At 23.6% G+C, this 17,097-nt stretch overlaps 1 protein-coding gene across 5 annotated transcripts in view; it reads left to right on the forward strand.

Annotated features, from left to right (window-relative positions):
- The window catches only part of LOC122510734, a 31,316-nt gene that overhangs the window by 4,208 nt on the left and 10,011 nt on the right, over positions 1–17,097 (forward strand). For 4 of the 5 annotated variants that reach the window (XM_043625586.1, XM_043625591.1, XM_043625590.1 and 1 more), the window contains 9 exons: positions 1,410–2,531; positions 4,630–5,043; positions 6,434–7,374; positions 7,492–7,550; positions 9,639–10,520; positions 12,157–12,577; positions 12,707–12,897; positions 14,907–15,071; positions 15,525–15,682. In XM_043625586.1, the coding sequence (XP_043481521.1) occupies positions 1,410–2,531; positions 4,630–5,043; positions 6,434–7,374; positions 7,492–7,550; positions 9,639–10,520; positions 12,157–12,577; positions 12,707–12,897; positions 14,907–15,071; positions 15,525–15,682 (4,353 nt within the window). The remainder of the gene's footprint in view (positions 1–1,409; positions 2,532–4,629; positions 5,044–6,433; positions 7,375–7,491; positions 7,551–9,638; positions 10,521–12,156; positions 12,578–12,706; positions 12,898–14,906; positions 15,072–15,524; positions 15,683–17,097) is intronic. The other variant, XM_043625587.1, reaches the window with a different exon arrangement.

Raw genomic sequence — 17,097 nt, forward strand, 5'->3', positions numbered from 1 at the left:
TCTTCAGTTGCTTTAGAATTAGTGAATCCCGTTTTAGAGTCGTTCTAATATTATTAATAGCATGCTTTTTGGAATTTAGAAAACTTTTTCTACTCTTTTTTATATTCTTAATATTTTTTATGTTAAAAAAAACGAAAAAACTAGAAAATTGATTATCTTTTTAAAATTTTCTTCTTTTTTTCTTTCTAAAAAAAAAATTTTTTAAATGAGAATTGTAAAGAATGAATTTACTTACAGGAACAAAAAACAAAAATTTGCATTTATTTTCCACAATAAAACAAAATAGGTACTAATCGAATTTTTGTTTTTAAGAAATAGATTTTTCAATTAGATTATGGAGTTGAAAAAAAGTATTCTCTGTAATTGAAAATAGTTTCTGATAATAAAAATGCGAATAATTTTTACACTCAATAAAAATTCAATCATAAAGATGAGGCTAAAGTGCGCAACGTTTTTAAAAACGAAAAATAAAGAAAGACATATTTTTTTCAAGTTAAATTTATTTCTAATTTTCATGTGCGTAAATTTTTAAGAAATTTTTACTTAGTAATTGTTACTTAAAAGGCAATTATTGCTTAAAAATAGACTTTAGTTTTTGAATAATTTCAGTTTGAAAATTAAAAAAAAATTCTCCGCAAGAATTAAATTATTTTCATAAATAATAAAATTTCTCGAAAGAATTCAATTATTTTTAATAAATTTTCATAAAATTCTCTGCAGAAATTCAATTATTTTCAAAACAATTTTAATTAGAATTCCTCGAAAGAATTTAATTATTTTCAAATATTTATACATACATAAAATTTATTTATTTCCTAAAATTTTAATAAATTCTTCGGAACAATTCAATTATTGTTATGAATAATAAAATTCTTCTCAGGATTTAAATTATTTTCAATACAATTTATAATAAAATTCTTCTTTATCAAATTCAATTGCTTTCAAAATTTTCGAAATTAAAATTATTAAAAAAAACTCTTATTTTAAAAAAATTAAAAGAAATTCTTCCCGAGAATTTAATTATTTTCATAAATAAAAAAAATTCTTCGAAGGAATTCAATTATTCTCTCTAAATTTGTTGATAAGATTCTTTGCGAGAATTCAATGATGTTCAATATATTAATTTTAAAATTGAAAATATTTAAAAAGAAATTTTTTTTTTAAAGTTAGGAAACAAAAAAGGAATTTTTAAACTTCGAATAGATTACCGGAATACAACGATTATTAATATAGATTTTTCGTTTTCGTTTTTGAAGAAGTTGCGGACTTTTAGGCTCATTCATGAAAAAATAAAAGAATTTAATGTAATTATTACAGTTTTGATTGTTTTTGATTTTGATTGATTCATTTAGTGAATGAAATGAATGTAATGTTTAAATTTTAATAAGTTTTCTTTTTTCTTCTTACAGGCCACAAATGTATCCGCAACAACAGACCTATAAGATGCCAATGGTTCCACACCAACAGCAGATGCCTGTGACGCAAATGCCAATAAGCGGCTATCCCTGCGAGCAACGAGTAATGCATCCACAACACGCGAATATGATGCCAGTGCAACAAAACATGAACACGGTCAATTTGCATTACGCTCGTCAACAACCTGGTTATGCTTATCAACAGCAGCAGCAGCATCAACAACAACCACCTCCTCATGTTCATCAATCAGCGCCTATTCATCAAACGAAAATTTCCCCCCGAAAACCAAAAGTCCACGAAGACGACGATGAAGACTCACGATCTGATATTTTTGAATTTAGAACTCGTCTGGTACAAGTTGGAATGAAATATCCAGCTCACGTGTCCTGCGTCGAAGATGGACCTATTAAATTTTCAGTTCAACTCGAGGAGAATAGAGAACAATTGGTGTCACTCATGACAGAACTTCAAGCACATACACCATCGCCATTGAAAGGACCTCTCCTCCCTGGATCAGTGTGTTTAGCTCGTCTCAAAGAAGAACGAAGTCTTTGTCGTGCCGTTGTCATGTCAACTTTTGATACACGTGTGAAAATTTATTTTGTCGATTTTGGTAATACCGATTATGTGCAATACACTGATATCTATAGATTACCACCGAGATTCATTAAACCAAAGGTACTGTCAATACGAATTTGTCTACCTGGTCTCAGGGAAATGAACATCACCGAAGAGGTGAAGAATTATTTTGTTAATTTAGTTTATGGCAAGAAAGTTGAATTACACGTTTGTGAACCAGACGGGCCATTTTTGATACAATACGGCGATATTTTCCTCTGTGGGCAAAATGTTAAAGATTATTTGAAAAACAGATTTCCGGATATTTCGTCAGTCACTTATGGACATATACCGGCGTTAACCGATGGAACGAAAGAAATTGTCTTCGTCTCGCACACTGTTTCTTGCTCGAAATTTTTCATTCAACTCGAGAAGAATGCTTCTGATTTGGAGAAAATGATGGATAATATTAACGAATATGCAATAACTGCTCCACAATTGAAGAAAATTGACATCAATTCACTTTGCATTGCTCCCTATGAAGTTGATGAAAGATGGTACGTATTTTTTTTGTTTTTATTTTAGAATAAAAATCAATTTTTTCATACTATTTTTCAATTTTCAAGCCTTGGATATTATGATTTTTTCTACTTTTTCCAACTATTTTCAAAAAGTGTGAGACTTTTTTCGATTTATTTTCAAAAATTGCGACTTTTTCGACTTTCCTTACAAATATTGCAACAAAAAACCACATTTTTAGTATAAAATGCAACTTATTTTGATTTTTATATGTACTATGAAAAATAACTACAGACAATTCTTTCAAAAATTGTTTTAGAATAATTTTTCTAATTAAATTTTCGAAATATACAATTAAACAGATTTTGAATAATTGAAATTTTGTCAAATTTAATTGGAAATATTTTTTTTAAAACTATTTTATTACAATTTTTAAAAATCAACTTTTGAAAAACTTTAATTGCAAATCATGAAAATAATTGAATTCTCAAAACTTTTAATGAAAAATCTTCACATGTAATTTTTGAAAATGAAAATGAAGGAAAATTAGCTTCTAAAAATTATAATATATTTAAAAAAAAAAATTCTTAGATTGTTTTATCATAATTTTTTAAGATTCAATTATTTTCAAACAAGGTAAAATTAAAATTTTTAAAAATTTATTTTTTCTAAACTTATTCAAATTTTGGAAAAATCATTCTCATAATATAATTCAAATTTTTGTATAAAAAATTTGAATTTTTCTATTTTAACAATTGAATTTTCGAAAAACTTTCTAAAAATGATTGAAAATAATTGATTTAGAGAAAAATTTTAATTAAATATTCGGAAAATTAAATTTTTGATGAATTTTAGTAGAGATTTTTGAAAACAAATTTTTTATTTTCTGAACAATTCAGTTTCTTTGAAAAGTTTCAAATAAAAACTAAATTCAATTCTCAAGAAAATTTCTGAAAATTATTCAAAATAAATTTAATTGGAGTAAAAAATTCTAGAAAATAATTGAATATTGGAAAAAATTTTAGAAAATAATTAAATTATAATAGGTTTTAAATTAAAATTATTGAATAAGTTTTTCAATTTTGAATAATTTCTGAACAACTTGGTTTTTCTTTAAAAAATTTGGATTTAAATATTTTTAAAATTAGTTATTGATTAGAAATTTTTTGGAATTTTTGAACATCTATTCAATTAAAAAATTTCCAAATAATTAAGATTTGGTAAAATTAAATTGAAAATATGTCAATTTATTTATTTTTTTTTTATTTGAACCAAAAATTTTTTAATTTTAAACGTATTTTAAGTGAACTTTCTTTTTATTTTGAATAATTGAATTGTCAAAAAAGTTTCATAAAATTATTAAAATTGATTGATTTAGAAAAGAATTTGTGATAAAAATTACAGAAAATAATTTAATATTGGACGATAAATAGTAGAAATTTTTAGAAATTATTAAATTTCAAAAGGTTTCAAATTAAAATTTTTAAATATTTGATGTTTGAATAATTTTGATTAAAATTTTTTTTAAATTAGTTATTTATTAGTAATTTTTAAAAAATTTTGTACAGTTGCAATTTTTAAAAGTAATAAAATTTCAGAAGATTTAAAATTGAAATTTTAAAAAAATTTAACTTTAAATTTTATAAAAATTTAAGTTTTTGAAAATTCCCAGAAGTAATAAATTGTAAAATTGTCAAATAATTGTAAATTTCGTCAAATTTAATATTTTTAAGAATTTTATCACAATTTTTTGAAAATAATCGTGTTTTTAAAGAAATATGTAAAAAAAGATTTGAAAATTTTAATTGAATTTTACAAAAACTTAGAATTAAAGTTATTATCAGAATGAGAGAAAAAGGTGAAAACTTTTCTGGAAATAAGGGAAAAGTCAGGGAAATACAAAATAAAATTGTTGTAACAACCCGGAATAAAATAAACGACCTTTTTGACTTTCTTCGTACTTTCAATAAATGAATACGATTTTTTTTTAAATTTTTAAATCGATCCGAGACCTGAAATTTTATACTGAATTGATTAATAGTTACCAATTATTTATATTGTATTAATAGTTTATTATTTATAATTAATTATTATTTTAGAAGAGAATTCTGATTTGCATTTCATTTTCTGCTTTAGGTACAGAGTAAAAATTCTGAAGTCAGTTGGAGACAAAGTGAATGTACTCTACGTTGATTATGGCAATGAGGAAACCGTAAATGTGAATCAACTTCGAACAATCAGTAAGGATTTAGTGACACAAATGCCCTCTCAAGCAATGTTATGCGTATTGAATGGTTTTCAAAGTCGAAATTCTAAACCAGAATTTGATTCTGCATTCGAGACACTAACTAATGACAAACGTCTACAAATGACAGTGAAAAATGCCCAAAAGACATGTTTAGTTGTCGATTTATTCGACCTGTCGACAACACCAATGAAGAACATCCTAATGGAAATTAATCAAATGCAAATCGAATCAAAACCTGTCGATAATGTCGCAGGTAAAAAATCGAATGAAGTCGAAAAAACACCACCTCAAAATCATCAGAGGTAAGATTTTCTTTCTTTTCTCAAAATTTTCATTAATTCATTAATTCATTAATTCAAATGTCCTATTTAATAAATTTTATATTTAGTTTGTCGATTTTGTAATTTTAATATTTAGTTTATCAAATTAATAGTTTCAATATTAAATTTATCGAATTTGTCATTTTAATATTTAGTATATCAAAATTAATTAATGTCAATATTAAATTTATCAATTTCGATATTTAGTTTATCAATTTAATTTTTAATTTTGTACTTAATTTTGAAAAATTGTTATTAAATATTTAGAGAGTTCTGGATATATTATTGGTTAATTTACTGTAATCACACGCAGGTTTGACAGTAAAAAACAACCAATCATGGCACAGCGTCAAAAATTAAAATCCAAAGTTCCAAAAAATCGGTAATTCTATTGTGTGATAAAATTGTATAGTTTGCTTCAAACTCATTGTTTATTTACCTTCATCACTTATTTGCATAATTTATGTAAAATTTATCGTGAATTGGTGGTAGTTAACATGTTATTATAAAAATTGCGCTTTTGTAATTTTTTTAATATTCAACATTTTAATGCTTTTTTTTAAATGTTAAAAAAAACTGCCATTGACTAAAGCAATAAAGAATTAATACTTAGTTTTATTTTTAAATAGCAATCTCATTAACAATTATTTTTATAAATAATAAAATATTTTATTATTTTTAATTTTATTTATTTATTATATAATATTAAATTGAAATTAGAATATTAAATGGAAATTTTTTCTAAATGGAAGAAAATTTATTTTATAAAACTAGAAGTTTAACATTTTGCACAATCGCACAATTTTAGTAAAATAAGAATGCTTTCTCGCACTGTACAATTTTATTTTTACTTTGCAATGTTTATATTGTTCTCTATAATTTTTTGCAAAGCCTCGCATCTAATTTAAAAAGACATTTATTTATATTTTTTAAAAGCAAATAATTTTCTAAATAACAATTTTGCACAAAACAGGGTTGCCACAGGTCAGGGAAATCAGGGCATTGAGGGAAAAGTCGTTATCTTCATGTTTTATTATAATATTCTTATAAATAATTGAACATTTTTTTGAGCATCTAATAATTTTTAGAGTAAATCAGAATATTCTTTAGAATCAGGAAAAAAGTCAAAATTTTATCTGGAAATCAGGGAAAAGTGAGGGAAAAACAAAATTCAATTTTTGTGGCAACCCTGCAAAAGTTCTTTCACAAACATTTGGTGTTTATCATTTTTAATACACCATTTTTGCACAATTTTTTCTCATACAACTGTTAGAAAATTTCTTTTTAGAATATATTTAATATTTTGCACCAGCATTTTTAATATATTGAAAAAATGCACTTGACTATAATTGAAATAATTTAATTTTTACAGAGACGAGGCGAATGTATCAACGCAAAGCAATACTACGAATCCATTCCGAGCGAATAGTGATGATAATTCGAGAAACAGAACAAAATCGTGGAAGGACGATCACAATGAACAAAGGCATGACAATCGTTATCAGCAGCGCGACGATAGTGATCGCAATGGAAAAAGTGGCAATTTCAATCGCGATGGACCCAATAGATCGTTTAATCGAGATGGAGGTGGTAATAATCCATTTGGTCGCAGTGGCGATGATGATGGAAATAAAAAGGACGGAGAGAGTAGTCATTTCAATCGCGATGCTAGAAACGAGAGATTTAATAATCGCGATTCAGCCAATAATTCCTTTGAGCGAGATGGAGGAAATGATCGTTTCAATCGAGACGGGGGAAATGATCGGTTTAATCGTGACGGAGGAAATGATCGTTACAATCGAGATGGGGGAAATGATCGCTTCAATCGAACTGGTGGGAACGATCGCTTCAACAAAGATGGAAACGATCGATTCAATCGAGACAGGGGAAACGATCGCTTTAACAGAGACGGAGGAAACGATCGTTTTAATAAAGATGGAAACGATCGGTTCAACAAGGATGGAAATGATCGCTTCAACAAGGACGGAAACGATCGATTTAATCGAGATGGAGGAAACGATCGTTTTAATCGAAGTGCAGGAAATGATCGTTTTAATAAAGATGGAGCAAAACCGGACAGAAATTTCCGAGATGGAGGCAGATTTAATCAATATTCTCAGCACGACGACAGAACTGGAGGAAATAAATTCTCTAAGAGTTATGCAAGCGATAATGAATCTACGTCTTCTAAAGGAAGCGGCAAACGTGGAGAGAAAGGCGGCGGCTTCCAGAGGAAAAATGACAGGGACTTCAAATCTAATCAGTTCAATAAATTTGGAAACGACAATGATGGATTCAAACCCAGGAATCATGGTATATTTAATTTAAATAATATTAATACATTCAAACTAAAATTCTATTTTCTCGAAAAGTACGATTAAAAATAATAAAATTTAGAAAATTATTAAAAAAAAATTATTTTCTTTTCAGATGACAACAACAGATTTAATTCTAAGCCAAAGTACGGTCGTGATAATTCTTCTAATGAGGTAAGATTTTTTTTTATGTTGTTACTATTTAGAAACTCTTTAGTTTGTGCCACTAAAAGATACTTTTTTCTTCTTTTTTCAAAAATTTGCATTACTTTAAATATTTACAATCAAATTTAATCAAATTTTTCGCAAAATTCAATTATTATTATTATTATTATTATTATTATTATTATTATTATTATTTTCGTAAACAATAAAATTTTCCCAGGTATTCAAATATATTGAATATAATTTTCATAAAATTTGTCGAAATAAATCAATTATTTAAAATATTTTAATAAAATTCTTCAAAATCAAAAACTTTTCAAAAATTTTGATAAAATTTGTTTACAAAAATTCTATTATTTTGAATTCCTGGAAAGAATTTAATTATTTCCATAAATAAAAAATTCAATATATAGTAAGAGTTCCATTATTTTTAATACAATTTTAATTAAAATTCTTTACGAGATAATGGAATTAATTTTTTTAATTTTAATAAAATTCTTCAAAAAAATTGAATTACATATTTTTTTAAATTTTAATGCCATTTTTCGCAAGAATTCAATTATTTTTGCAAATAATAAAATTCATCGCTGGAATTCAATTATTTTGATAAAATTTCTCGAAATAATTGAATTATTTAGAAAAATTTTAACAAAACTTTCCAAAAGAAATCAATTATTTTTCTAAAGTTTTAAAAAATTTGTTTATATTAAGAATTCAATTATTTTCAACACAATTACAATTAGTAACAATTCAATTTTAATTGTATTCCTAGAAAAATTCAATTATTTTTATATAAATAATACAATTATTCGCTTGATTATAATTATTTTCAATTCAATTTTAATTGCATTCTTCGAAAAAATTCAATTATTTTTTTAAAATCTTCTGAAAATTCTTCTAAAGAATTCAATTTTAAGAAATATTCAATTATCCAATAAATTTTTTTTTTCTTTTGAAATAATTGAATTCTTTTAGAACTTTCTAATAAGAATTGATTTAAAAATAATTTTAAGTTAAAATTGCAGATCGATTATTTTTAATACAATTTTAATTAAATTTCTTTACGAAATAATGAAATTAATTTTAATAATTTTTTTTTAATAAAATTCTTCGAAATAATTGAATTACATATTTTTAAAAATTTTCATACCATTTTTCGCAAGAATTAAATTATATTTTCAAATAATAAAATTCATCGCAGAAATTCAATTATTTTAAGAAAATTTCTCAAAATAATTGAATTATTTAGAAAAATTTTAACAAAACTTTCCAAAAGAAATCAATTATTTTTCTAAAGTTTTATAAAACTTGTTTATATTAAGAATTCAATTATTTTCAATACAATTGTAATTAAATTCGTCGAAAAAATTCAATTATTTTTTAAAAATTTTTAATGAAAAATTTTTTTAAAAAAATCCAATTATTTTCAAAAATTTTAACAAAATTGTATTCCTGGAAAAATTCAATTATTTTTATATAAACAAAGCAATTATTCGCTTGATTATAATTATTTTAAAAGGTTTTTAAATTAAAATCTGTAAAAAAAAATTATATTCCCTGTCAAATTGCAATTATATTTAAATATTTATTTTTAAAAATGATTAATTAGTTATTTTCCTTTAAAAAATTGTTCAAGTTTTGAATAATTTAATTTAGAAATTATGAAAAGAAATTAGTCTTAAAAAATTCTAATTAAAATATTTTAAGTATATCTATAATTGAATTCTGGGAAAAATAATTCTAAAAAATAGAAAATTTTGTTAAATTTTATTTGTTAAGAATTCTAACAAAACGTTTGTAAAATAATTCAATTTCAGAAAAATTTTGGATTGAAATTATTAGCAGAGTAAAAAAAAGTTAATATTTTTTATGTAAATTATGATAAAGTCAGTGGAAATACAAAATCAAATTTTTGTGATTTTTATGAATCAACTAAAATCAATTTTTTAAATCTTTAAATTAATTCTTTAGCTACTTCTTTTCAATCTTAAAGCTACTTTTTGATTCTAAATTTTTTAATTAATTATCGAGTGCGAAGCCATCAGGCTTCAAATTGTCATTTTTAATTTTAGAATTTTCCCTTTTTTTTGTTTTTAGCCTAAGGAAATCAATTTCGACGAACCCATCGATTTTTCCAAATCGAAAACATTAGAATTTGCCTTACCGTCGATTATTCCTGGAAATAAACAAAGAGGTGAAATAATCTATCTCAGTAATCTCTCAAATTTCTTCGTTCATCTCATACCCGACAATGAAAAACTCGAAGAACTCATGGAGAAAATTGCCGTTATCTACGAAAGTGGAGGTGTTGTTTTGGACAAATCAAAAGTGAAATTAAACATTCCCTGCATAGCTCAATACGCCGACGATGAGAGATGGTATCGAGCGGTAATTCAAAAAATCGACGGCACCAATGCAACGGTTCTATTTGTCGACTATGGAAATGTCGAGGTTGTTTGTTTCAATAAATTGAAAGAAATTCGCGATGAATTTACATCATTGCCAATTCAAGCAGTTCCTTGTAAATTGTTTGGACCGGAGAAAACCGAATGGACAGAGGAGGAAATTAACGATTTCAGCGATATAGTGAATGGGAAATTGTTGGAAATTGAATTTATTGGGAAAGATCAAGATACTTTCAAAGTTCTTCTACGCGAGGTTATTGATGAGACGGCGAAGAAGGAAATTATCAATTCGACTTTTTGTCCTGGAGTTGATTTGACGAAGTCAAAGGAAAATACGAGTGTGACTAAAATTACGAATGTGAGTCAACAAAAGATTGATTTTGCCTCATTTGACAGCAAATGGGTTGATGAGCGAGTCAAGCCTGGAACAAAGGACACTGTTATTGTCACATGGTTTGATAATACCGATAGTTTCTACTGCCAGTCCGTAACAAAGCAGAAAGAATTTAGACCAATGATGGAGGAAATCCAGAAAGTTTACTCAGGACGAAAAACTATTAACGAGACACTTAAGGTACGTTTTTATTCTATTTTTCTTTAATTTTTCTAAAAATTTACTGATTATTCAATTTCGACTTTTCAATGATTTCAAGATTAAAATAATAATTAATTCACTTATTAACTAACTAATTATAATTTTCAACAATTTCTTTGCAAGGATTCAATTATTTTCATAAATAATATAATTCTTCGCAAAAATTCAATTATTTTTAGAAATAATATAATTCTTCGAAGAAATTTAATTCTTTTGAATACAATTTAAATGAAATTTCTCGAAAAATTAAATTATTTTTAAAGATTTTTATAAAATTTATCAACAAAATTAAATTATTTTCATAAGTTCTAAATATTTTCGAAGAAATTCAATCTTCAAAAGTTTTTAATAAAATTCTTTGAAACAGTTCAATTCTTTTCAAAAATTGTAATATAATTTTCTTCCCAAGAATTCACTTCTATTTTTATAAATTATAAAATTCTTTTTCAAGAATTAAATTATTTCCAATTCAATTTTAATCAAATTCTTGGTAGGGATTCAATTATTTTCAAAAATCATATTTTTTATAGAAATTCAATCTTATTTTAAAATTTTTAAAAAATTTTTCGAATGAATTCAATTATTTTTAATACAATTTTGATAAAATTTCTTAACAGAATTAAAATATTTTCAAAAATTGTAATAAAATTCTGAGAAGAATTGAATTATTTACAAAAAATTTAAAAAATGTTAATAAACAAATTTTTAATTACAATTAATAACAAACACGATTTTGTAATAATTGAGAGAAATTTTAAGTAAAAATCAATTAATTTAAAAAATTTTAATCAACATTATAGGAAAAAACTACATTATTTTTAAAAGATAATGAAGAAATTCTTAAAAAGAATTTAATTATTTTTGAAAAATTTAAAAATTTTTGAAAAGAATTTCGTTATTTTTGGAAAATATTGAAATTCTTAAAAAGTCTTAAATTATTTTTGAAAAATATTAAAATTCTTGAAAAGAATTCAATTATTTTTGAAAAATATTAAAATTCTTAAAAAGTCTTGAATTATTTTTGAAAAATATTAAAATTCTTGAAAAGAATTCAATTATTTTTGAAAAATATTAAAATTCTTAAAAAGAATTCAATTATTTTTAAAAAATTATAATAAACTGCTTCCAAAAAAGTGAATAGTTTTCAAAAATTTGGATAAAACTTTATGTAATTAATTAAGAAATTTCAGATTTGAATTATAAAAGTAAAAAAAATTGAAATAACATTTCTGTTTTTTAAAAAAAAGTATCATTTGTAAAATAAAAAATAATCAACTTATTAGCGCAAAATTATTAAAAATAATATAATTTCTAAATTTTTCTTACGAAAATATTTCTACAAAATCTACTTTCTGAATAAGTAAATAATAAATTTGAATTAGTAAAAATTAGTTAATCCTAAAATAGTTTAGTTTCTAAAATTTCTTTGTTAATTTATATTTTGATAGAATTTAATTTTAAATTTATAAAACTTTTATCAATTAAAATTTTAGTTTCAACTCTGAATTGAATTTGTTAAAATTTTTAATCTTTGTAATTTTAATTTATCTTATTTCAAATTAATTTTTCTAATTAAATTCAAATTGTTTTAATTATGAATTTATGTCATTTGCAGCCCGGTTGTCCAGTGATGGCAATTTTCGCTCAAGATGATGCTCTCTATCGAGCAGAAATCATTGAGATTAAGGGCAATCGAAGTTATCTGGTTCAATATGTTGATTTTGGAAACAAGGCAACTGTAGAACAGCGTCAGTTGTATCCAGTGGAGAAGAGATTTATGATTATTCCCAAGCAGGGCATTCGATGTTCGTTGAAGGACATTTTTCCTGTAGACGGTGGCTCTTGGACGAATCGTAATTCTCAGGGCGTGGAGCAATATTTGTATGATGAAGGTGAATTCGAGTGCACCTATCACGAAGAAAAGGATAACAAATATTTGATTTCATTGAGTCACAATAAAATCGACGTCGTCAAAGCTTTAGTTGAAAAGAACCACGCCATGTTTAGTACACCAGCTTCCGCTCCAAAATCTATTGGTAATATTTTTTTTCTTACAAGATTTTTTTGACTATAGTTCAGTTAAAGGTTCAAAATTTATGGATCATTTATTTTATTAGATCGTAATTTTTATTACGTAATTTTTAATTATTCTGTTTATTTTACAGAGCCAGAAAAAGTAACGACAGAAGAACCCAGCTGTGATATTTCGAGACTGGATATAGAACTACTTCCAGGGCAAACTTTACGCGTTAAAGTTTCCAGCGTGGAAAGCGTTTCTAAATTTCATATTCAATTCTCTTCGGCAAATTATTGCGATGAGGCCATTTCATCCTACATGGAAAATAATGACCCAAAGGTATGTGAATTTTTAAATTTAAAAGCATGTTTTTTTTTCAAATCTGATTCCATTTTATATAAATATGTATATTGCAACATTCTAAACCTTATGCACTTTTCCGGAATTGAAATCTACAATTTAAGTAATCTAATTAATTGTTATTTATTTTATTTATTATTTCTTCTATTTATTGTTTCCTTTATTTAATCCATTTATTTATTTTCGAAATAATAGTGAAATTTAATAATAAATTAAAAGTGAAGTTTAATAATGAATTAGAAGTGATGTTTAAAAATAAACTATAAGTGAAATTTAATAACAAATTATAAGGGAAATTTAATAGTAAATTAAAAGTGAAATTTTATAATTAATTAACAGTGAAAATTCATAATAAATTCACGCAGGCTTCGCACTCATCTACTAACACCTATTATTTACTACATTTTTTACGATTTGTTACTATTTCAATACATTTCTTAGATTTTGATAGAAACAATTCGAAAAATTTTAAGTAAAATATCTTTTGAAACTGTTTAATTGTTTTAAAAAAATTTTCAAAATTCCATTTACTTATTTTTAATAAATTTTGATATAATTGTTCGCAAACATTCAATTATTTTTATAAATGATAACATTTTTACAGGAATTCAATTATTTAAAATAGAAAAGTGAAAGAAATTAGAAATCTCATTTTTAAAATTTTTAGAATAATTTTAATTTATAAATAATTAAATTTATAAAGGTTTTTCCAATTGAAATCCTTGAAAAGAGATTGCTAACTTCTTCCACATTTGATAAATTCTTCCTTAAATTATTTAAAATACAATTTTTATAAAATTCTTCGCAAGAATTTAATTTTTAAGAATCAATTAATTATTCTTCAAATTATTTATTTTTGTATTCAAATAATTGAATTTTTGTGGACATTTCAAAGAAGAATTTATTTTAAAAATTAATTTCTGTTGAAATTTTAGCTAATAATTGAATATTAGAAGTGTTATTTTATGAATTTTAAGAAATAATTAAATATCAAAAGGTTTCTCAATTGAAATCGTTGGAAATTACAATTCCTGTCAAATTGTTATTATATTTAAATATTTTTTTTAAAAAAAATTATTAAATTAGTTATTTTTCTATAAAAAATATTCAAGTTTTGAATAATTTTATTTAACAAATTTTATAAAATAATTGAATTTTGGAAAAATTTTGATTTGAAGTTATTAGCAGGATAAGAAAAAAGTTGATATTCTTGATGAAAATTAGGAAAATGTCAGGGAAATAAAATGCAGAATCAAATTCTTGTGATTTTTGTGTTATTTTTAGTTGTCAAATTTAATTTTTGATAGCTACATTTTTATAACTTTTTTTTAGTTTTAAAGGTACTTTTTAAAAATTAATTATCGAGTGCGAAGTCTGTTCACATTAAATCTAAACAATAAATTAACAGCGAAATTTCATAATAAATTAACATTAATAACTAAATAATATGTTAACAGTGAAATTTAATAATACCTAAATTAACAATGAAATTAAACAAATTCAATACTTTAAATGTTTGGCAATTAATCAATTACATTAGTTCATTAGAGTTTAACCCTTTGAAGCATAATTTCTTTACGCAAAAAAAACTAGTCAAACTGTGCAGCAAAGGGTTAATTACATAAATTAAAATCAAAAATTAATAATTTGACTCACCTACGCAATTTGTAAAAAAAAACATTGGCAAACTAATATTTAATCATTATAATCACTCAAAGACTCTTTCAAATAAAATCCTATACTTCCTGTATACGATACGTTAACAATTTTTTCCTCGTAATTCTCTTTCGCGGTTCACTGCTTTGAAATAAAAAAAATTAGTACCTTCTGATCTCTAAATATTAAAACAATTTGTTTATTAACAAAATAAAATAATAGAGCAAGAAGCATGTGACATAATAAAACCAGAAAATTTCTCTGCAAATTTCTAAAAGACCAAAACATTGAAAAATGGTCGTAATTAGTAAAAAGTAGTGTGCCAATGTTAGGTGATGCCACAATTATCAAGCCATGAGATGTGCCTTGGCGCGGGTTGTCTTATATTTAAGGATGGATTTTGGAGGCGTGCTGTTATCGTAAACTGTCGTGAAAAACAAAGTTTCGATGTCAAACTTATTGATACTGGAGCGTATGACAAGATATCGCTGGATCGAGTGAGTTTTGTTTCCTGTGGAAATAAATCCACATTGAAATGCTCACTGAACTTCTTAATACTACTTCATTTCATCGAAATAACAATATTTTTTTATAATTTCATTATTTTTTTTATCTTTAATTTCTAGTTGAAACTTTCATCTTCCTTTGTTTCTCCCACCCCCCTTATTCGTAAATCAATCAAAATGAACTCTTTTAATCATTAATTTATTTGATTTATTTCCTGTATCTCCTAAAATGTGCATGAACGATAAATAGTTACAATAGTTACAAAAGTAATAGAAAACTTAATTCAAAAGTAATTAGATTCTATAGCGAAAGTTAGTTTATTATTAGATCGTTCTAAATTTATGAACATGCCACTACTAACTATTTGTAGTCCTCATTATATGTAATATTTTTGAATGTAAAATATTAAAGAATGAGACTAATTTCTTTTTGCATTTTTTAAGGTACTCGCTCTTCCTAGTCAATTGGCTGTAATGCAGAATCAAGCAATCGAGTGTGCTCTTCATAATGTCAATCCATCCCCAACTCTAGACGAAAGACTGAAGAAATTGGTGCTAAACCAAGAAGTAATTATTTACGTTGAAAGTGTCGACAAGAACAGGTTTGTATTTATATTTATTTTTCTTTTGAGAATTTTTCTGAATATTTTCAATGCAAATAAAACTGAAAACGAATATTTTTTAAATTTACTAAATATTAAAATTAATAAATTATCTGATTTTGAATTTAAATCTATTACATTTTTAATATTAAAAATATTAAATTCAAGGCCTTTGAAATGATTAAAAAGTCTTAATTCTTCTTGAATTTCTTTTTGTTTGCCTTAAAAACTTTAAAATCACCCCAAATTTTTTTTAATACAATACCTGAAATTTTTTTAATTCAATAATGATTGAACTTTATAGAATATGAAATTGAAGTTCTTTAAAATAATTTAATTCTTAAAGAACTAAATATTGTAAAATTATTTAATGTATAAGTTTTCAAAAAATTTGAAAAATAATTGAATTTTCTAAGCTTTGCGTTTTGCAATTTTTCTAAGTAATTGAATTTCGAAAAATTTCAAATTGAATTATTATTAAAAATACAAAAATAATTGGTTTAGAGAAGAATTTAAGTTAAAAAGTCGAGAAAATGATTGAATATAAGAATCATTATAGTAGAAATTTCTAGAAATAATCCAAAAAAAGTTCCAATTGAAATTTTCGAAAATTTGAATTTTTAATAATTTGAGAATTGAAATTCTCGAAGTATTTTCTTAAAAATTATTAAAAATAATTGATTTACAAAAAAATTGTACTTAAAAATAATTGAAAAATAAAATTCTAGATAATAATTGAATTGAAATCAAGAAATTTCAGCAACAATTCTTCTAAATTTTTGAATTGTAAACAAATGGATTTGAAAATTCTTAAAGATCCTTTTAAAAATTATTAAAAATCTATATTAATAATCGTTGTATTACGGTAATCTGTTCGCAGAATGAAGTTAGTTGTTGATTGCTCCTTTATTTCTTAACTTTTTAAATAATTTTTCTTTTTAAATATTTTCAATTTGAAAATTAATGTTTTGAAAATCATCTAATTGTTGCAAAGAATTTTATCAAAAAATTTGACAGAATTTGAAAGAATTCCTTCAAAGAATTTTATTATTTAGAAAAAAAATTGAATTATCCAATAGAATTTTGTTAAAATTTACAAAAATTCCAATTAAATTCTTTTTTAAGAATTTCTTGGAATTTTTTTTTAAAAGAATGAAGTTTCCTTTAATAATTTTAATTTAAAATTTTGAAAATAATTGAATTTTATAAACAATTTCTCTCAAGTTTTAAAAATAATCGTGTTTGTTAATAATTGAAATTTAAAATTTAATTATTGAATTTTATTAAAATTTTAGAAAATAATTGAATTCTTTTGAAAAATTTTAAAAGAATTGAGAAAAAAAATTAAATTCTTTCGTGAAATTTTTTTCAAAATAAAAATGAATTTTTGCAATGAATTTTACTATTTATAAATA

Source organism: Leptopilina heterotoma, unplaced genomic scaffold, assembly GCF_015476425.1.
Source record: "Leptopilina heterotoma isolate Lh14 unplaced genomic scaffold, ASM1547642v1 Lhet_73, whole genome shotgun sequence".
Lineage (NCBI taxonomy): Eukaryota > Metazoa > Arthropoda > Insecta > Hymenoptera > Figitidae > Leptopilina > Leptopilina heterotoma.